The 21,770-nt window shown below is 58.5% G+C and overlaps 1 protein-coding gene, 1 long non-coding RNA gene and 1 other non-coding gene across 3 annotated transcripts in view; 2 read left to right on the forward strand and 1 right to left on the reverse strand.

Moving 5' to 3' along the window:
* The window catches only part of LOC147647258 (uncharacterized), a 387,407-nt gene that overhangs the window by 353,469 nt on the left and 12,168 nt on the right, over positions 1-21,770 (forward strand). The window contains exon 12 of the mRNA XM_086872454.1: positions 7,279-7,362. Coding sequence (XP_086728580.1) covers positions 7,279-7,362 — 84 coding nt within the window. The remainder of the gene's footprint in view (positions 1-7,278; positions 7,363-21,770) is intronic.
* LOC111944850 (uncharacterized) lies at positions 12,491-17,078 on the reverse strand. The gene is made up of 4 exons (XR_002871424.2): positions 16,874-17,078; positions 13,594-13,654; positions 13,388-13,470; positions 12,491-12,908 (listed from the first exon to the last, which is right to left on the reverse strand). It is a non-coding gene; the product is annotated as an uncharacterized LOC111944850 (long non-coding RNA).
* LOC111944851 (U2 spliceosomal RNA) lies at positions 15,314-15,504 on the forward strand. The gene has a single exon (XR_002871425.2). It is a non-coding gene; the product is annotated as a U2 spliceosomal RNA (small nuclear RNA).

The following is a 21,770-nucleotide window of genomic DNA, read 5'->3' on the forward strand; positions in this document are numbered from 1 at the left end:
GCAGGAATAGGGGTCCGGGGGGTAAATGGGTCAAGGAGAAGGGGGCTCTGGGGGCTGCGGGAGGCGGGATGGCCGGGAAAGGGGTGCAGGCGTTCCTGGTGCCGGATAAGGGGGTGCAGGGTGGGACCCACGGCCGGGAATGGGGGTTCGGTGGAATGGCAGCGGCCAGGAATGGGGGTTTAGGGGCCCCTCGGCGCTCCGGAATGGGCGATCAAAGAGTCCCGGTGCCGGGGGTCCCCCTCACCTCTCGCCGCCCCCCGGGAGCGCCCCCGGCCCCAGCGCTGGAGCCATCGCGCTGCTCCGCTGCGGCCCCGCCCACAGCCCCAGCCCCGCCCCCGGCCCCGCCATTGGCGCCGCTCTTTGCTGCCCGCCAGTGGCAGCCCGAGGCTGCAGTGACGTCACCGGTCGCCGGGCAGATCCCGGCGGCGCAGGGCGGCCAAGGCGGAAGCGAAAGTGCCCGAGGGAGCGCGGGGGGACGGGACGCGGCAATTCCAGGGAATTCCCCTGGATCCCCTCCCGGGATCCCCCGGGACCCTCCTCGGCCACGCACTGCGGGACCCCCGGGACAAACTGGGCTGAACTCCCGGGCCCTGCGCCCAAACTCTGCCTGGAACCCGCCGGCTTCGGCCCAAAGCGGGGGAAGCCCCGGCATCCGCGGATCCCATTTTTCCTGCGGCTGCGGCTCCCCAGCCCCGGCGGAGCAGGAGCGGCCGCTGGGAGCCCGAGCCCCGATTCCCAATCTCCTTCCCTCTCTCTCTGCTGCTCTCTCCCTCTCCTTTGGGTGATCAGAAATGCCAGAGCGGCTGGAGAGCCCCGTGCCCAGCTCGGCTTTCCCTGGAAAGGGAGGCCTGGGGGTGCGGTGCCCCGGGATGGCCGGGAATGGGGCTCCGGGGGTCCCCGGGCTGACGGAACCGGGGGATCCAGGGGCTGCCAGGGGAGGATTCCCGGGAAAGGGGGTGCAGGGCGCTGTTGGTGCAGGAGAAGGGGGTGCAGGGGGTCCCGGAGCTGGGGAAGGAGATGCGGGGGGGTCCCAGGGCCCAGGAATGGGGATCCAAGGGGGTCTGGAAAAGGCTGAGCAGGAAATCCAGGAGTGCAGACCTAATTCACATCAGAGACACAGAAATCCGGGTGCAACAGGAAACCAAACACTAAGGACTCCACAACTTGGAAACAATGAACACTAAACCAATGGATTTCTATGGGTTCAGACTGAATAAAGTTTAGGAAACATCTAGTAAAACTCACATGTCATGGAATGATTTTCTCTGCACATGCAGACTATGTGTGGTTGAAATGATTCTGTTCAGAATCAAGTCATGCCTTATTTCTCTGGAGACATTGTTGGAGAGTTTTTGCTTTTCACAGTTTCAGTGAAAGGATTACACCATTAGAAGAATTTTTTGCAATAATTCTACTTTTCTGTTGTCAGTTCTGCTTGGGCCAGGGGTGTGAGAATCAGTGTTTAGTCAGAGAAGAAAAAGAAAATACTTGATTGCTTTCTAATTTTTGTTTTTATGTTTGTGCGTGGCTCTTAGGGATGGCAAAATTACGGTATGGGTTTTTCCATGTTCACCTTTAAGCTGCATTTTGAAAACTAGAAGACCTTGAAAGGAGGCCCTTTAAAATGTAAACAGTTAATAGAAAATTGTTTTAAAAAAACAACAAAGAAACAGCAGATGGGGGAGGGAGCCCTCCATGTGAGTCATCCCATGGCTGCCCAGGAAGAGAAGCTTCATTCCAGGCAGCCAGCAGAGGAGCTTTAGAAATGCAAATTAACACCTCTGGGGCAAAGCCTGGACAATGTACCAGGGTGTTCCTGCCTGGGGGAGGAATTGGGCTGAATTCCTCTGCCCCTCACCCCAAGCTCTGCCTGGGGGCACAGGCAGAATTTGCACAGCTAAAGGCAGATCCCATGGTGAGGATATCTGACTCTGCAGCAGAAATTGGTTAAGCTAAAAAGGAAAACTGCAAATGGACAATGTTGTGAAAATTTCACTATAAAAAATGGGGGAGAATCATCCCACTCACCACCTCAACTTGTGCTCTCACTTTCTATGTTATCCAGGGTGAATTAGAGCACTGGGGTTTATTTGCTACCCCAAGCGAAATCAGTTGGGAATCCAAGTATGTGCTGATTTAATTAGAGAAAAGCCCAAAATTGATGCAGCCCTGCCCAGAGGGAGCACCCAAAAATGGGGAAAAGATGAACAGCCACCAGAACAAATCCTGCAACACCACGGACCAGGCCCTGGGAACCCTAATGAATTCATATCAGGAGCCAGAGAACTAATTTATTATTTCCATGGTATAATTAGATTACAGGATGTCCTCAAAATAATCCCCAACCAGACAGCTCCAGTTCCAGAATTCCCAACCAATCCACCCAGATGAGGAACACATTTCACCATGGGATGGAGTCACATTATCTTTTAGCAGAAAAAGGAGGCAGAGTTTGTGGAAAGTTAAATTACTCAAACTGCTGCTGGCAAATAGATCACAGAGGAAAAGTGGAGAAACAGATAACAAAGGATATAAGAAAAGAGCTCATGTACTGGTCCAAACATGGAAAGGATGGGAATGGGCAACATTTCTGTGGTTCCCTGGCAGACCATGGGTTAAACAAATGCAGTTTCTCCTCTTACATTCTACAGCAACTCTCATCTTTTCACCATGCACACACCTTGCTGAGTGCAGCTCATTCAGCAGCTGAGCAAGGGGATGCAGGGGGCAGCCAGGCCTCCTGAGCCACAAACGGCTACAAAAGGACAGCGAATGAGGGCACTGAGAGCAATCCCAAAATCAAAGAACACCCAGGAAAGAAAAAACAGAGTCAGTGAGTGAATCTGCTTGCAGATAGGGCCAAGGACTTGCACATAAGGAAGCAATGGGGAAAAGCCTCAGTTTCAGAAAATGTTACTAATTGACAAGGACCGCTGCTCTGACAAAGTCCCGCTAAATTCCTGAACTTCCAGAAGAACAAAGACTTAACAGAGCCATCAATATCGGATGTTATACAAAAGTGGTGGGTACATATTAACCGGGACATGCAGGAGGCAGATGGGGAAGTCTGAACCTTCCAAGCACCTCCGCCAGTGGGGAAAGGGACAGGGACACGCGGCCGGGAAAATCAGGACAAAAACGAGGCCGCGTCCTCCAGCAGCTGGAGAGAGCGCACGGCAAATGCCCCACGGCCTCTCCCTTTGGGCAGCAATAAAGTCACTCTCACACCGCTCCTCGGGCTCCTTTGGCCACACAAACCTCTGGCGCCGGGAATTTTCCCGCCCAGCCCCGGGCACAGCGCAGCCACCTCCGGGCTACCGACACGAACCGGGACGAGCCAGCGCTGCTCCGGCACCGGCTCCTGCCGAGGCCCCAGCGGGAAGGAGACCGCGGGCAGCCGCTCCCGCAGCGTCCTCACGCCAGGGCCAACACGGGCCGGCCACGGCACAAGCCACTCGCCACAGCCCCCTGCCGCCCCCTCCCGGGCCCGCAGCGAGCCCCGAGCCCCCGCAGAACCGAGCGCGGCTCCCACCTGCGATGGCCGGGGCCGCCTCCGAGCTCCGCCGCCGCCTCACCGGGCTCCGGCCGCTGCCGCCGCTGCCGGGCCCGCACAGACGCTCCGGCAATGGCGGCTCTCCTGCCCCACGGCCGCCCTGGGGGCGCCAGAGGGGCCGGGCTTGTCCCCGCTCTGCCCAATCAGCGCGCGCCAGAGCCACGAGTGACGGCAGCAGCAGCCAATCGCAGCCAGCGGCGGGCTCTGCACACGGCACAGCCCCGCCCCGCGCTCTCAGGGCCCCCCGGGCTGTGTGAGGGGAAGGGCGGAGATGAGGAACAGGCCTGGAACGGGCCCGGCCCGAGCCGCCATTGAGCTCCCAACACAAACAAAGTTCTCCGCAGCTCCCGGTCCGCCTGTCCCTGCCCTGGGTGTTCGGTGGCTCCGGCTCAGCGGGAATCCCGGGAGCCTCACTTCTCCCGGCGCTAATTAGGAGCATCAGTGCATCGCTCGGATTTCTCCCAAAAAGGGAAAACCGCCCCAAATCCCTGTGGATGAGTGGGGGAGGAGAGAGATTTCTGGCAGAAAACTCCAAAAACTCAGGGCAGGATCATGAGAAGTAAAGGAAGACCCTTAAAACCAGCTTCCCCCACCCCTCCCTCCTCCCAGCTGCGCCTCCTCCCCCGGCAGTGCAGGGACACAGGGAATGGGCCCATGGTCACTCCATCCCCCAGGGACAGGAGTCGTTCCCCTGCTGCACCCTGGGCTCTCTCCCACCGGAGACTTCTCCAGGAACTTCTCCAAGCTGAGTCCATCCCATGGGGAACAGCCCCTCACAGTGCTGCAGCGTGGGTCACTCTGCCACGGGGTCAGTCCTTCTGAAAAGAACAGGCAAGGAGAGCAGCTCCTTTTTAATGCCTTTATTGAGGGCAGCTCTAGGTGGGGGAAGCTCAACCACTGCTGTTCCAAATGGATGACCCAGAGGAAAAAATGTTCAATATTGCCACAGGGCAGAGCTGGGGATTCTGCCTTCAGGTGAGCCTCTAGAAGGACTCTGGTTTACTGTAAATCTTGGGTAGTCGTGGAGAGCAAATGTGGTTTAGTTATGGTGATAAAGTCTGGAACATCAGTCAATTGCTCAATGTTCTCCCTTGCTCCTTAGTGTAGGTTGGAGTCCAGTTTGTGCCCTGGCTCGCTGATTCTAGGGGTCTTTGAATGTTAATCCCACTTCCCCTGGGTGCTACCCCCCATGGGAGTTGGGCTCATCTACACACTGGGTGCTGTCATCGGTGCCATGGGGGGTGCCGGGAGCAGCAGAGGCAATAGACAAGCCCAGGTGGCATTAACAAGGCTGGTACAACAACATTGGTATTTACCAAACATGACACAACATGAGCTATATTAACAAAGAAGGCCCCTTACGGTGACAACATTCTACTGCTCAAACTGTAAAACATCTTTGTGTACTGATCAGGAGGTCACGATTTACTCTTTACAATCCTGATGCTGAATGTCTCCTGAGGAGGTCTGGTCACAGAGAAGAATGAGCCCCTTTTGGGCTGCCCCTGTTTGGACAACCTGCTCCTCACCCCGAGCCTCAGCATGTCTGACATCGCCCAGCTGGGACTGACATCCGAAAGCATTGAGAACATTTATCATTTTTTGTTTATCATTAAAATCTAATAAATTTATAAAAATAAAAAATTATTTTTTATAATAATATTATTCTCTATTCTTATAGCCATGTTTTTGCATTTATATAAAAGAATTGATACATTTTCAGGAACAAAAAACATTATTGTTCTCTGGCTCTAAGTACCACAATTGCCTTCATTAATTAACTGACAACTATTTCTCCCTCTTTATGCTAATTTGTCCTGTTTTTAGTCCATTAATCATAATTTTGAAATTATTCTCAGACAGGGTAAAAGGGGCCACGTTGGGGTCCATGGAAACTTTTGTGGGGAACATTTGGGGCAGTTTCAGGTCTGGGAAGGGAATTTAGAGAGAATTTGGGGGTCTGGAGGACACTTGGGGGAGTCGGGTGCGCACTTGGAGGGGCGCATAGGGATTCTGTGGGACAATTCGGGGTCAGGGGGAACACCTGGGGGTCCAGGGGGGCACTTGGAGGTCAGGGAGGGGAATCTGGGGGCCCTTCGGGGTCCGGGCAGGCACTTGGGGGGCTGTAACGCGGCTCTATGAGGCGCGGGGGATGATGGGAGTTGTGTGCGCTGGTATAATACGGTTTAATGAGGCCGCGGAGCATCACGGGAGTTGAAGGCGCAGCTCCAATGGGTTCTGTGGGGCGCGGGGCATGACGGGAGATGCAGTCCCGGCTGGAATCGCGCTCTATGGCCGCCGCGGAGCATAATGGGAGCTGTAGTCCCGGAAGTGGCTCCGAAGGCGCGTTTGGCGGTGTGGGGAAGCCCTTGGAGAACACTTTTGCATCCGAGTCGTGGCTGCAGGTGCTCGGGGCGAATGTATAGGGCTCGGGAGCACTTGGGGGGAACCTGGGGAGCTGTAAACGGGCTCTTTAGGGCGCGGGGCACGGCAGGAGGTTTGGGCGCGGAGCTGTGTTCTGAGTGGCTCAAATAGCGCAGAGGATTGAGCCAGAGGTGAGGTTAGGGAAGAGATGGAGGAGGGAGGAAGAGGGGGAGCAAGAGGAAGAGGAGAGACAAAGGAGAATCAGGGAAAGGAGAAGGGGCCACGAGGTCCAGCACTCCCTGAATTCACAGCCCCCCCCATGGATGGGATCATCATCCCCCCATCCCACAGGTGACCGGGGAGGGGGAGCTCAGCCCAGATATCCTGAGGAGTCCCTGGTTTGGGCTTTCTGAGGGGATGTTTGGAGAACGAAGAACTCCAAACCTGAGCAGAAAATACCCCTTGGGGGTAAATTGGGGCGTCCCAGAATCCCTAAGTGGGGAGCTGGTAACCGGGGAAACTTTTTGGATTCCTGGCACTCCCAGCAGCCTGGGGTGGGCAGGTATAGACAGAGCAGACAGGGAACCCCCAGTGCAAGAGTGACCCCCAGCAGCTGGGACAGGGAGGAACCCCTGAACACCAAAGTGGACAGACCAGAGACGGGAAACTCCTGGGAGATATTTTCAGGGCTGAATCTTGGTGTTTGAGAGGTTTTTATGGACTCCAGATGCCGGGTGACTTCTGGAGATGGACTTGGGTAGAGGGACCTTCAAATTCAATGTGCTCATCCCCTGTTTTCCCCAAACCAGGGTTTCCCATTCCCAAAATTTGGCTGCATGCAGAAGGCGGCTGTGAGGAAGACGAAGATGCCCCAGGACACCCAGGCAGGTGAGGAGGAAGTCAGTGCCCCTTTCCCCCTCTCTCCTGCTCCATCTCCCAGCCCAGCCTGGCCCCCAGCTGCAGGACAACCCCGCTGCCGACGCCGTCCTGCTGGGGACGCACTGGGGGGGATCTCCTTCCCCTTCCCTCTGGCACGGAGGCAAATCCCATCCTCTCCTTGTCCTTCCTCCCCCAGACAAGGAGCTGAGGATGGAGACCAGGGAGGACAAATCCCCACAGCAGAACCTCATGGAAGAGGCTGATTTGAGCAGCTCCACAGCACAGGAATCCAACGGGGAGCAAAAGCTTCAGAGATCCCACAGGAGGAGGGGCTCCAAACCCATCCCAGGGTGCTCTGAGGAGGAAAGACCCACCTTGTGCCGGGAAGGCGGCCGGAGATCCAGCAGGGGCTCTGAGCTGGTGGTCCATGAGCAGCTTCAGGATGGGGAGAAGCGCTACAAGTGCTTGGAGTGTGGGAAGAGCTTCAGCCAGAGGAAAACCCTCGTTAGCCACCAGCACATCCACACTGGGGAGAGGCCCTACGAGTGTCCTGAGTGTGGGAAGAGGTTTCAGAGCAGCTCCACTCTCCTTGTGCACCAGCGGATTCACACGGATGAGAGGCCCTTCCGCTGCCCTGACTGTGGAGAGGGCTTCAAGCACAACTCCACCCTCATCACCCACCGGCGCATCCACACTGGGGAGAGGCCCTACGAGTGTCCCCAGTGTGGGAAGTGCTTCAGCCAGAGCTCTCACTTGACCAACCACCAGTGGAGGCACCAGTAAGGGAAACCCTGTGATTGCCCCGAGGTGCAGAAAGAGCTTTCTCCACAGCTCCAGCCTCATCCCTGCTTGGAGGACCAACTTTGGAAGTGACCTGGTGATCCATGTTCCCTGTGATCCATGCTGGGAAGACACCTGTACCTCTTCCTGCCCATGGCAATGTCATGATGTGGGATCAAGGAATGCAAGAGTCTCATCATGGCCCTGTCATTATATTCAATCCCATCTCAGGTCATTGCCAGGGGCCGGAAAAGGACTCCCTCTCTCTCACCAGAGTAGAAGGGTATCCTTTCTTGGCAGGAGGAAATGCATGTCCAGAAAGAAACAGTCGGTGGTGTTTTAGTTTTCCCTGTGAATAGGTTGTCTTATCCCTTCTGTTACCAAAATTTTTTCTGTTCCTGTTTGTGCCTTATCTCGTTGCTGTTCTCAATAAATTGTTCTTATCCCAGCCTGGGATCTTTGCCTTTTGTGCTTTCCATGGGAGGTGGGAGGGAAGCGAGCAGCAGCACGGTTTCAGCAGGAGCAGGAAATTGGGGAATGCCATTCCTGAAGCCCAGCCCATGGAAACCGAGCATCCCAGCTGGTGCCAGGCCTGGTTGCCATGGCAGCAGCCTTGGGAGCAGGTCCCTGGCTGGGGGCTGCGGGAACCTCTTCCCTCTGGTGCCCAGGGACAGGAGTGGAGGGAGCGGCTGGAGCTGAGGCGGGCAGGTTTAGGCTGGATGTGAGGAAAAGGTTTTTCCCGCGAGGCTGCTGGGGCACTGAACAGGCTCCCCAGGGAAGGCTCCCAGCTCCAGGGCTGGCTGAGCTCCAGCAGCATTTGGCCTTTAAGGGTGTCATTAGGTCATGCAGAAAGAAAAGCAGAGATGTGAAAGCTCAATTAGAGCTTAACATGGCTGCTTCTGTGAAGGATAATAAATATGTTTTTAGAAATACATTCATGGCAAGAGGAAGGCCATGGACAACCTCCATTCCTTATTGGGGGGGATATGGTTACCAAAGATGAGGAAAAGGCTGAGGTACTTAACCCCTTCTTTGCCTCAGTTTTCAACATCAAGACAGGATTTCCTCAGGACAAGTGTTCTCCTGAGCTGGTAGATGGGGACAAGGAGCAGAACAGCCCCCTGTAATCCAGGAGGAAGCAGTCAGAGACCTGCTGAGCCACTCAGATGCTCACAGGTGGATGGGATGGGATGGGATCCATGCTAGGGGGATGAGGGAGCTGGTGGATGAGCTCCCCAAGCTGCTCTCCATCATTTCTCCTCATCAGTCCTGGCTCACTGGGGAGGTCCCAGAGGACTGGAGGTGCCAGTGTGAGCCCATCCCCAAGAAGGGCTGGCAGGAGGCTCTGGGGAACTGCAGGCCTGTCAGCCTGAGCTCGGTGCCTGGTGAGGTTTTGGAACAGATCCCCTTGAGTGCCATCCCACGGCACCTCCAGGATGGCCCAGGGCTCAGACCCAGCCAGCGTGGCTTTAGGAGGGGCAGGTCCTGCCTGACCAACCTGATCTCCTTTTATAACCAGCTGACCCGCCTGGTGGGTGCGGGAAAGGCTCTGGATGTGTCGAGCTGGACTTGAGCAAGGCCTTGGACACGGAGAGGCGCAGCATTCCCTGGAAAAGCTGCAGCCCACGGCTTGGACCGGAGCACTCTTTGCTGGCTGCAGAACTGGCTGGAGGCCGGGCCCAGAGAGTGGTGGGGATGGTGCTGCATCCAGCTGGTGTCCAGTCCCTGGTGGTGTCCCCAGGGATCTGTGCTGGGCCCAGGCCTGGTTAATATCTTCACTGAGGGTCTGGCTGAGGGGGTCGAGTCCAGCACTCACAAACTGCAGATGACACCAAGCTGGCTGCGAGTGGGGATCTGCTGGAGGGCAGGACAAGGAGACACAGCCTTGAGCTGCACCAGGGCAGGTTTAGGCTGGACAATAGGAAGGAGTTCTTCCCAGAAAGGCTGATTGGGAATTGAAATGGGCTGGCCAGAGGGGAAGTGGAGGAGTCACTGTCCCTCTCCAGTGGCACTTAGTGGCATGGTCTGGGTGACAGGGTGGTATGAGAGTATTGCTTGGGCTTTATGATCTCAAAGGTCTTTTCCAACCAATTGGATTTTGCCATTCCGTGATGATTGGGACACTCTGGGGAAGCAAGGGGCCCTTGTGACACCGTTGGGCCTCACGGAACTGAGAGGACCACAGTGACCTTGTGCAGCCCCACAGAACCAGGGGTCCATTGTGGTGCTGTGGGGACAGATGGAACCAAGGGGCCTTTGTGATACCGGGGTCTCATGGAACCAAGGGCCCATTGTGACACTGCAGGATCTGGTGTGACCAGGGCTCCATGGTGACTCTGCACAACCAAGGAGAACACTGTGGTACTCTGCACCACACAATGGCCTCATGCAGCCAAGGGGCCACGGTGACACTACTGGGCCTCAAGGAATCCAGAAGCGTGCTGTGACACTGTGTGACCTAGCTCTGAGCCAGAAACCAGTGGGTGGGACAGAACTTGCTGCTGAATGGCTTCACATTGCCAAAGCTAGTGTCAAATATCAAGGAACAGCCGGAGGTTATGGAAGTCCCATCACTCACGTTTCATTCCCCCATTTCAAGCTGAAAGTGGAGCTCCACTTGTGACTCTGCTTTTAAATAATGAATGTAAAAATTCAACAAAAGTCCTTTAGAAAGACCCCACAAAGGTTCACACTGTGAGAGGTCACTCAAGGTAGTCCCAACTCCTGCCCTGGTTCAGTCCCTGTGAAGCCCACTGTGGTTTCCAGCTGCTTTGCTCCAGCTCCCCCAAAATCACCATGAATTCCACTGAACTGAAACAAATCCAAGTCCTCTTGGGTCACGACAAGGGCAGGGAGAGATCACTCAGGGATCACCATCACAGGCACAACAGCCCAACATGGGAAAATGAATTGAATTTAGAACTGAGCAAATCAGAACAGGAGAATGAGGATTAAAATCAATCTTGAGAAATAGCTCCTTCTGCTCCTGAACTTTTCTGGCCGGGCCACTGCTCGCGGGGCACAGAGAGGGGCCCAGCCCTGTCCCTTAAACCTCCCTGGGAATCACCCCAGAGCCCTCAGCCTTCCTTGTGCCAATGCCCAGGGCCTCTTGTCCCTCCCAGGGGCTCCCGTGGCTCTCCCTGTCGTCCCAGTCTCTCCCAGTCACTCCCAGTGCCCCCGCCTGTCCATCTCGACCCCTGCGTGGATTTGACACCCATCAGCCAATCAGAGCGCGGCTCATGGATGACTCATCAGTTGCCAGGCAGATCCACAGAGCCGAGTGCCCGCGCTGGACTCGGCCACCCAGTGCCGCCCGCTTCATTCCCAGCCCCTCCCAGTGCCACCACAGCCCCACCCAGTGCCACCACAGTCCCGCCCAGTGCCACCACAGTCCCGCCCAGTGCCACCACAGCCCATCCCAGTGCCACCACAGTCCCTCCCAGTGCCACCACAGCCCCTCCCAGTGCCACCACAGTCCCGCCCAGAGGCTCCAGAGTCCCTCACACTCCTTCTTAGCCCATTCCCATTCCACTTCCAGTCTACTCCCAGTTCATTCTCACTTCAGTCCCAGACCTCCACCCTCTTATCCACTGCCCCCGCATCCACTCCCATCTCTTTCAGCGCCACCCCAGTCCCAGCCAGTCCATTCCCAGTCCCTCCCAGTCCATTCCCACTCTCTCCCAGTCCATTCCCAGTCCCTCTCAATGCCAAACCACTCCTCTCCTCTCTCTCCCAGTGCCCCCCCAGCTGATCCCAGTGTGTCTCCGCTCTCTCCCAGTGCCCCCAGCGTTTCCATCTCGCTGGTGCCCTTTAACTCCCAGCCCGGCCCCGGCCGCCTGCTCTGCTCCGGGATGGATTTCTCCCCTGCCCACATCCAGCTGAGCTGCTCCCAGGGCCAGCAGCAGCTCTCGGGCCACGTGCTGGCCACTGCCGTGCTCCCCAGCGGGGACTGGAGCCAGCAGCTCCTGGTGCTGCTGGAAACCGCCCCCGGCAATGCGGGCTCAGCTCCAGCTGCCAGGTGGAGCACGGCAGCCTGGAGCACCCCCTGAGCCGGCACTGGGGCACGGCCCGGCCCCCACAGCGCCGGGGGCAGCGGGGGAGGCACTGGGGGGCTTGGAGAGGGATTGGGGAGTGCTGAGAGTAACTGGGAGGGAGTTTGAGAGCGACTGGTTTAAACTGGGAGAGGGAGTCAGGTGCCTAGGATGGCTGAGAAGGGGTTTGAAGGATGTTGAGGGTGGGATAGGGTTCCGGGGATCCTGGTGGAAGCCTGGAGGGATTCTGGGGGTGCTGGATGTAACTGTGAGGGATCTGAGTGAGTCAGGACGGGCTGGAAAAGCAAGGGCTCGGATGAGGTTCTTTGTGCTTGGAAGAGTCTGGGAGGAATCTTGGTGAGTCCTGGTGGGACTGGGAAGGGACTGGGAGAGGGTTTGGGGGTCCTGGAGCAGTGGGGGGCAACTGGGAGGGGGCTGTGGGATCCTGAGAGGAAGAGGAGGGATTTTTGGTGGATCCTGAGGAGGCTGGGAAAGGATTGGGAGGAGGTTACAGGGATCCTGGGTGGGTTGGGGCAACTGGGAGGGTGCTTGAAGTGTCTCTGAGGGGTTTGGGGGGTTCCTGACCCCTGCAGACTCCCCTAGAGCCCTCTAAACATGCCAAAGCCGCTTCCCGAGCCCCATTGTGTTGTGGAAGTCCCCAGTGGTGAACTCGGTGAAGCCCTGGGCCACCAGCTCCTCCTTGCTCCGTGCTGACACCTCCTTTAATTTGGGGGGGCATCGGGGGGCTCCCCAAGGGCTCTGGGGAGGGGGCTTGAAGGCACCAGGAGGGAACCAGAGGATGGTGGGAACAGCCCAGGTGGGCTCAGGAGCAATTTCTGGGTGGATTGGGGGGAGGGCTCAGGGGGGTTGGGGGGGGGGGGGGTTCTCAAGGTGTTTTGGAGGCTGGGGCTTTTGGGGGAGGTCTCCGGGTAGTTGGGGGGGGGAGGGGTGTCTCTAGGGACTTTAGGGAGTCTCTGGGTGTTTGGGGAGCTCTCTGGGAGTTTTGGGGCTCTCAGAGTGTTTTTGGGTCCCTGGGGGTATTTTTGGGGTCCCTGGGGTGTTTCTGGAGGTCTCTGGGAGTATTTTTGGGGGTCTCTGGGAGTATTTTGGGGGTCTCCGGGGCTGTTTTTGGGAGGTCTCTGGGGGTGTTTCTTCGGGGTCCCTGGGGCTGTTTCTGGGGGTCCCTGGGGGTCTGCACCGCTGCAGCTCTTGCCTGTCCCCCAGCAGTACCTTCAGGTGCAGTAGAAGCAGTTCCTGTCCAGCCGCCTCTTGCAGATGTAGGAATATTTCTGCAGTGGATCCTGGGGGTGGCAGGGTCCGTGGGGACACCGGGGGGAGGCACGGGGACAGCCCCAGGACAACCCCAGTACAGCCCCAGGACAGCCCAGCTACAACCAGCCCTGGCCTGGTGTCCCAGTGCCTCCCAGTCCTATACTGGTGCTGTTCCCAGCACCTCCCAGTATCCCTGGGCTGTGTCCATCCCCGTCCCAGGTTCCAAAGCAGCTCCCAGTCCCACCCTGGTGCTGTTCCCAGTATGTCCCAGTGCCACCACCAGTTCCACAGTGTGTGTCCCAGCTCCTCCCAGGCCCATCCCAGTGTCCCAGAGCAGCTCCGAATCTGACCCCAGTGCTGTTCCCAGTATGTCCCAGTGCTTCCCAGTATCTCCCAGTGTGTCCCAGTGCCTCGCCCAGCCCCATTCCAGTGTCCCAGAGCAGTTCCCAGTCCCCTACTGCTATCCCAGTGTCCCCCCAGTATGTTCCGGTGCCCCCCAGTGCCGCACCTTGATCTTCTCCTGGTACACGTGGTCATCCTCGGCGTACTCCCTGTAGAGCTCCAGGCGCTCCGAGACCAGCGGGTTCTGCACTGCGATTTGGGGTGCAGGGGGCAAGCCACGGGGGGGGGTCACGGCCTCGGGGGGCTTCGGGACCCCCACGGGGCGCGGCCGGAGGGGCTCCAGGGAAGGATTTGGGGCGGGGGTTTCCCCACCTCCTGCTGGATCCAGTCCTGCTGCGCCATGGTCACTCGTCGTAGGCCAGGCAGTTCACGTCTGGGGGGACACCGGGGGTCACCGGGGGCGTCCCGAGCGGCTCCCCGGCCCACCGGGGTCCCCCCGAGAGAGTCCTGAGGGGGGAGGGCGGGGAAGGCGCGGAGGGATCGGGGCGGTTTGGGGGGATTCCGGCGGTGGGTCCGGGGAACTGGGGTCGGTCCAGGCGCTGCCGGGATGATCGAGGCCCTCCCGCGAGGAGCGAGGCCGCGGCGCGTGGGAGAACCGGGGGACCGCATCCCGCGGGTGGCGGGATGGGGATGTGTGAGGGGGCTCCGTCGGTACCGTCCAGCCGAGCGGCTCCGGCTGCGGCTGCTGAGGCTCCTCCGCCGCCATCCCCGCGCCGCTGCCGGGGGCGGCGCCTGCCCCGCCCACAATGGGCGTGGTCACCGATACCGGCCCCGCCCTCCCCTCATGGCGGCGCCTCCCTCAGGGAGCGATGGCGGCCCCAGTGAGGGCGGCGGGCACGGCCCGGGAGCTCCGCGATCCCCGGCGGGGTCCCTGCCAGGGCCGGTGCCTCTATCAGCCCTCCCGGCCCCGCGCCTTTCTGTTCTCTGAAGCGAAAATGAAGGGAAATGGTGTTTTCCCGTTAATCGGAGAAGTAATGAAAAAGGCGTGATTGAAGCTCTGAGAATCGCCCGTCAAGGGGGTTCCTCCTCCATTTAAACAGGCACTTATGGAAGGAAGGTTTCTGCCTGTGTTCAAACTCTTTCTCCTCTCACTGCCCGCTCTTTTTGCCGGCGTCACGAGGATATATCGGGGAGGCACTTGGGAAGAACCGGGATGGAACTGAGGGTACCGGGAACATGAAATTGGGTAGAAAAGGATCGCACCCACTCCGCTGCTGCTTCAGCACAAGGCTTTGCTCCCTCAGCGCCTCCTTCAGCAGCGCCGCGTGCCCAGGAGCTTCCGGGAGCCTCCAGGTACCTCCGGGAGCCTCCGTGTGCCTCCGGGAGCCTCCAGGTGCCTCCAGGAGCCTCCAGGTGCCTCCGGGAGCCTCCGTGTGCCTCCGGGAGCCTCCAGGAGCCTCCAGGTGCCTCCAGGAGCCTCCGGGTGCCTCCGGGAGCCTCCGGGTACCTCCGGGAGCCTCCGGGTACCTCCGGGAGCCTCCAGGTGCCTCCGGGAGCCTCCAGGTACCTTCAGGTGCCTCCGGGAGCCTCCGGGAGCCTCCAGGTACCTCCGGGAGCCTCCAGGTACCTTCAGGTGCCTCCGGGTGTCTCCAGGTGCTCCCCCAGCCCCTCCTCTCCTCCAGGAGACACCCGCGCAGGTGTGCCGAGGTAACACCTCCCAGAGCGACCCCCGGCAGGACCCGCCGCCTCCTCATCCTCGCTGGTCTCACCAGGGGTAGCCAAGACTCCCAAAAATTCCGAATTTTCCCCAATTCTCCCAGGCTTCCGCTGTCCCGTTTCAAACTTCCCGCGCTGCCGGGGTGAGAGGCGGGGTTATGCAGATTTATCGAGAAAGGCACGCTGGGAGAATGTTTTCTGGGAGGTTTCGGGGTTCAGTGGGGCCGGACCGGGCGGGACGCGAGAGGGAAATGCGGGAGGAGGCGCGGAAAGAGGCCGGGAATTGCCCGGAGCAGCTGCGGGGGCGGCACGGGGGTGGCCGTGAGGTGCTCAAAGGCAGATCCGGGTGGGATCGGTGCGGGGTAAGAAGTCCCGCGTCCCTTCTCGGCCTTTTGGCTAAGATCAAGTGTAGTATCTGTTCTTATCAGTTTAATATCTGATATGTCCTCGATGAGAGGACTTCATATTAAACAGATTTTTGGGTTCGGGAGTTGGACCCGGAGCTTGCTCCCTCCACTCCGCGCATCGTCCCGGTATTGCAGAGCCTCCGGGAGCGGTGCACCCCGCTCGGGGTCACCTAATGGGTTAAAAATAGACTGAGCTTTTCTTTCGAGTCGAGACCGCCCGGTTTCAATCGCGACATCCCCGCGCTGCGGCTCAGCCCCGGACCCTTCTCTATCGCGATATCCCCGCGCTGCGGCTCAGCCCCGGACCCTTCTCTATCGCGATATCCCCGCTACCGCCAGCGCTGCCCCCCACCGGCCCCGCCGCGCTCACAAAGGGCTCCGAGCGATCGCCCGTGGCCATCGAGTGCCGTTCTATCGCGGCTCTATCGCGGCTCTATCGCGGCTCTATCGCGCTCACAGCCCTGCCATCGGCACTCAGCCTCGCTCCTGCATTCTCCTGCCAAACAAGAACTTTGCTCTCTTACTTAACTTCTCTTTACTTCTTAACCTCTTAGGCTCTCTTACCCCCTCTTGCCCCTCTCTCTCTACCCCTTTAATTACCTTCTGCCCTCATGCTCTCAGCCTCCCCTTTCCGCTTTCTCTCTCCCTCTTTGAGCACGTTTATGCTGTGGCTGTCAGCGTAAATGGATCTCTTCCACCCTCTACCTAAATAATAAAGTGCTTATCCCAAGCGCAGCCTGGCTTGAAGAAGTATCTCACCGCAAACCCGTTTTTACTCCTACACCTGGGGCCGCATTTCTGGGCACACCTGAGCCCCTGCACATCTGGATACCCATTTTGGGGTGCACCTGAGCTGCTGGATATCTGTGTCCCTACTGTTTGGGCTGTATTAGGTTTGCACAGCCTGCTTTTGATAGCTGGGCTTTCTACAGGGCTGGGTTCTGAGAGAAGGTTCTGGAAGTTTCCTCTGTGTTCAGCAGATCCAATCCCTGGATGGATCCAAAGATGGAGGTATCAGATGCAGAGGGCCACGAGGATGCAGAGATCCACCCGTAGCCCCTGAAGAAGCCCATGCCGGAGCAGGGCAATGCCTGAGATGAGGCTGTGGCCCCGGGGGACACCTGTGGACAGAGGGGCCCTCGCTGGAGCCGCCTGTCCTGGAAGGACGGACCCCGTGGCAGAGTGACACACACTGCAGCACTGTGAGGGGGCTGTTCCCCATGGGATGGACTCAGCTTGGAGAAGTTCCTCGAGAAGTCTCCGGTGGGAGAGAGCCCAGGGTGCAGCAGGGGAATGACTCCTGTCCCTGAGCAGCGGGAAAAGCCCCGGGGGATGGAGTGACCATGGCCCCATTCCCTGTGTCCCTGCACTGCCGGGGGAGGAGGCACAGCTGGGAGGAGGGAGGGGTGGGGGAAGCTGGTTTTAAGGGTCTTCCTTTACTTCTCATGATCCTGCTCTGAGTTTGTGGAGTTTTCTGCCAGAAATCTCTCTCCTCCCCCACTCATCCACAGGGATTTGGGGCAGTTTACCTTTTTAGGTGAAAATCCGAGCGATGCACTGAGGCACCTAATTAGCGCTGGGAGAAGTGAGGCTCCCGGGCTTCCTGCTGAGCTGGAGCCACCGAACACCCAGGGCAGGGAAAGGCGAGCCGGGAGCTGCGGAGAGCTTTGTTTGTGTTCGGAGCTCAATGGCGGCTCGGGCCGGGCCCGTTCCAGGCCTGTTCCTCATCTCCGCCCTTCCCCTCACACAGCCCGGGGGGCCCTGAGAGCGCGGGGCGGGGCTGTGCCGTGTGCAGAGCCCGCCGCTGGCTGCCATTGGCTGCTGCTGCCGTCACTCTTGGTTCTGGCGCGCGCTGATTGGGCAGAGCGGGGACAAGCCCGGCCCCGCTGGCGCCCCCAGGGCGGCCGTGGGGCAGGAGAGCCGCCATTGCCGGAGCGTCTGTGCGGGCCTGGCAGCGGCGGCAGCGGCCGGAGCCCGGTGAGGCGGCGGCGGAGCTCGGAGGCGGCCCCAGCCATCGCAGGTGGGAGCCGCGCTCGGTTCTGCGGGGGCTCGGGGCTCGCTGCGGGCCCGGGAGGGGGCGGCGGGGGGCTGTGGCGGGTGGCTTGTGCCGTGGCCGGCCCGTGTTGGCCCTGGCGTGAGGGCGCCGCGGGAGCGGCTGCCCGCGGTCTCCTTCCCGCTGGGGCCTCGGCAGGAGCCGGTGCCGGAGCAGCGCTGGCTCGTCCCGCTTCGTGTCGGTAGCCCGGAGGTGGCTGCGCTGTGCCCGGGGCTGGGCGGGAAAATTCCCGGCGCCAGAGGTTTGTGTGGCCAAAGGAGCCCGAGGAGCGGTGTGAGAGTGACTTTATTGCTGCCCAAAGGGAGAGGCCGTGGGGCATTTGCCGTGCGCTCTCTCCAGCTGCTGGAGGACGCGGCCTCGTTTTTGTCCTGATTTTCCCGGCCGCGTGTCCCTGTCCCTTTCCCCACTGGCGGAGGTGCTTGGAAGGTTCAGACTTCCCCATCTGCCTCCTGCATGTCCCGGTTAATATGTACCCCCCCCACTTTTGTGTAACATCCGATATTGATGGCTCTGTTAAGTCTTTGTTCTTCTGGAAGTTCAGGAATTTAGCGGGACTTTGTCAGAGCAGCGGTCCTTGTCAATTAGTAACATTTTCTGAAACTGATGCTTTCTCCTATTGTTTCCTTATGTGCAAGTCCCTGGCCCTATCTGCAAGCAGATTCACTCATTTGCTCTGTTTTTTCTTCCTGGGTGTTCTTTGATTTTGGGATTGCTCTCAGTGCCCTCATTCGCTGTCCTTTTGTAGCCGTTTGTGGCTCAGGAGGCCTGGCTGCCCCCTGCATCCCCTTGCTCAGCTGCTGAATGAGCTGCACTCAGCAAGGTGTGTGCATGGTGAAAAGATGAGAGTTGCTGTAGAACATAAGAGGAGAAACTGCATTCGTTTAACCCATGGTCTGCCAGGGAACCACAAAAAAGTTGCCCATTCCCATCCTTTCCACATTTGGACCAGTACATGAGCTCTTTTCTTATATCCTTTGTTATCTGTTTCTCCACTTTTCCTCTGTGATCTATTTGCCAGCAGCAGTTTGAGTCATTTAATTTTCCACAAACTCTGCGTCCTTTTCCTGCTAAAAGATAATGTGACTCCATCCCATGGTGAAATGTTGTATTCCTCATCTGGGTGGATTGATTGGGAAGTCAGGAACTGGAGCTGTCTGGTTGGGTATTATTTTGAAGACATCCTGTAATCTAATTATGCCATGGAAATGATAAATGGGTTCTCTGGCTCCTGATATGAATTCATTAGGGTTCCCTGGGGCTGGCCCATGGTGTTGCAGGATTTGTTCTGGTGGCCATTCATCTTTTCCCCATTGTTTGGTGCTCCCTCCAGTCAGGGCAGCATCAATTTTGGGCTTTTCTCTAATTAAATCAGCACATACTTGGATTCCCAACTGATTTCGCTTGGGGTAGCAAAAAACCCCCAGTGCTCTAATTCACCCTGGATAACATAGAAAGTGAGAGCACAAGTTGGGGTGGGGAGTGGGATGATTCTCCCCCATTTTTTATAGTGAAATTTTCACAACATTGTCCATTTGCAGTTTTCCTTTGCAGCTTAACCAATTTCTGCTGCAGAGTCAGATATCCTCACCATGGGATCTGCCTTTAGCTGTGCAAATTCCCCTTGTGCCCCCAGGCAGAGCTTGGGGTGAGGGGCAGAGAATTCAGCCCAGTTCCTCCCCCAGGCAGGAACACCCTGGTACATTGTCCAGGCTTTGCCCCAGGGGTGTTAATTTGCATTTCTAAAGCTCCTCTGCTGGCTGCCTGGAATGAAGCTTCTCTTCCTGGGCAGCCATGGGCAGCCATGACTCACATGGAGGGCTCCCTCCCCCACCTGCTGTTTCTTTGTTGTTTTTTTTAAACAATTTTCTATTAACTGTTTACATTTTAAAGGGCCTCCTTTCAAGGTCTTCTGGTTTTCAAAATGCAGCTTAAAGGTGAACATGGAAAAACCCATATCATAATGTTGCCATCACTACGAGCCACACACAAACATAAAAACAAAAATTAGAAAGAAATCAAGTATTTTCTTTTTCTTCTCTGACTAAAAACTGATTCTCACACCCCTGGCCCAAGCAGAACTGACAATATAAAAGTAGAATTATTGCAAAAAATTCTTCTAATGGTGTAATCCTTTCACTGAAACTGTGAAAAGCAAAAACTCTCCAACAATGTCTCCAGAGAAATAAGGCATGACTTGATTCTGAACAGAATCATTTCAACCACACATAGTCTGCATGTGCAGAGAAAATCATTCCATGACATGTGAGTTTTACTAGATGTTTCCTAAACTTTATTCAGTCTGAACCCATAGAAATTCATTGGTTTAGTGTTCATTGTTTCCAAGGTGTGGAGTCCTTAGTGTTTGGTTTCCTGTTGCATCCGGATTTCTGTGTCTCTGATGTGAATTAGGTCTGCACTCCTGGATTTCCTGCTCAGCCTTTTCCAGACCCCCTTGTATCTCCATTCCTGGGCCCTGGGACCCCCCCGCATCTCCTTGCCCAGCTCCGGGACCCCCTGCACCCCCTTCTCCTGCACCAACAGCGCCCTGCACCCCCTTTCCCGGGGATCCTCCCCTGGCAGCCCCTGGATCCCCCGGTTCCGTCAGCCCGGGGACCCCCGGAGCCCCATTCCCGGCCATCCCGGGGCACCGCACCCCCAGGCCTCCCTTTCCAGGGAAAGCCGAGCTGGGCACGGTGCTCTCCAGCCGCTCTGGCATTTCTGATCACCCAAAGGAGAGGGAGAGAGCAGCAGAGAGAGAGAGAAGGAGATCGGGAATCGGGGCTCGGGCTCCCAGCGCCCGCTCCTGCTCCGCCGGGGCTGGGGAGCCGCAGCCGCAGGAAAAATGGGATCCGCGGATGCCGGGGCTTCCCCCGCTTTGGGCCGAAGCCGGCGGGTTCCAGGCAGAGTTTGGGCGCAGGGCCCGGGAGTTCAGCCCAGTTTGTCACGGGGCTCCCGCAGTGCGCGGCCGAGGAGGGTCCCGGGGGATCCCGGGAGGGGATCCAGGGGAATTCCCTGGAATTGCCCCGTCCCCTCCCCCCGCGCTCCCTCGGGCACTTTCGCTTCCGCCTTGGCCGCCCTGCGCCGCCGGGATCTGCCCGGCGACCGGTGACGTCACTGCAGCCTCGGGCTGCCACTGGCGGGCAGCAAAGAGCGGCGCCAATGGTGGGGCCGGAGGCGGCTCTGGGGGCGGGGCCGGGGCTGTGGGCGGGGCCGCAGCGGAGCAGCGCGATGGCTCCAGCGCTGGGGCCGGGGGCGCTCCCGGGGGGCGGCGAGAGGTGAGGGGGACCCCGGCACCGGGACTCTTTGATCGCCCATTCCGGGGCGCCGAGGGGCCCCTAAACCCCCACTCCTGGGCACCGCCATCCCACCGAACCCCCATTCCCGGCCGTGGGTCCCACCCTGCACCCCCTCATCCGGCACCAGGAACGCCTGCACCCCTTTCCCGGCCATCCCGCCTCCCGCAGCCCCCAGAGCCCCCTTCTCCTTCACCCATTTACCCCCCGGACCCCTATTCCTGCCTCTCCCAGCAGCCAGCCCCTCCTTTCCTCAGCACTCAGGACACCCGGGACCCCTATTCCCAGCCATCCCGGCTTTCCCTGCCCTGTCCTGGCAATGGGGACAGCGGGGACCCTTGGAGCTCCCTTTCCTGGGTACAGGAACGCCCTGAACTCCAGCCATGCCACATCTAGCCAGCCCTAGCCTCCCCTCTTGTCACTCCTGGCATCCCCAAATGCCCTTCCCAGCTCTCCCCGTCCCCCCTTTCCTTCAGCCGTGACCCCCCCGATCCCAAATCTCCAAATGTCCCCCCAGTTCTCCTCTCCCTGCGTTCCCTGCACGCGGCGCTGTCGGAGCCCGGCCCGGGCTTCCCGCAGTCCATGTCCATGGGGTCCCTGGCTGGGATCCCCTTCCAGCGCCACCGCAGCGAGCGGGGCCGGGCGGAGCCGAGCCGGGATCTTGGGATAGCCAGGGCTGGGATATTGGGATAGCCAGGGCCGGGATATTGGGATAGCCAGAGCTGGGATATTGGGATAGCCAGGGCTGGGATCTTGGGAGAGCCAGGGCTGGGATATTGGGATAGCCAGAGCTGGGATATCGGGAAAGACAGGGCTGGGATATTGGGATAGCCAGGGCTGGGATATTGGGATAGCCAGGGATGGGATCTTGGGATAGCCAGGGCTGGGATATTGGGATAGCCAGAGCTGGGATATTGGGATAGCCAGAGCTGGGATATTGGGATAGCCAGGGCTGGGATATTGGGATAGCCAGGGCTGGGATATTGGGATAGCCAGGGCCGGTACAAGGAGCGGCACCGGCACGGGGCCAGCGGGGAGCTGCAGATGCTGCAGCAGCGGCACAGCCAGAGCGGGGCTGAG

This window comes from Cyanistes caeruleus, unplaced genomic scaffold (genome assembly GCF_971803275.1).
Source record: "Cyanistes caeruleus unplaced genomic scaffold, bCyaCae1.hap1.1 HAP1_SCAFFOLD_65, whole genome shotgun sequence".
NCBI lineage: Eukaryota > Metazoa > Chordata > Aves > Passeriformes > Paridae > Cyanistes > Cyanistes caeruleus.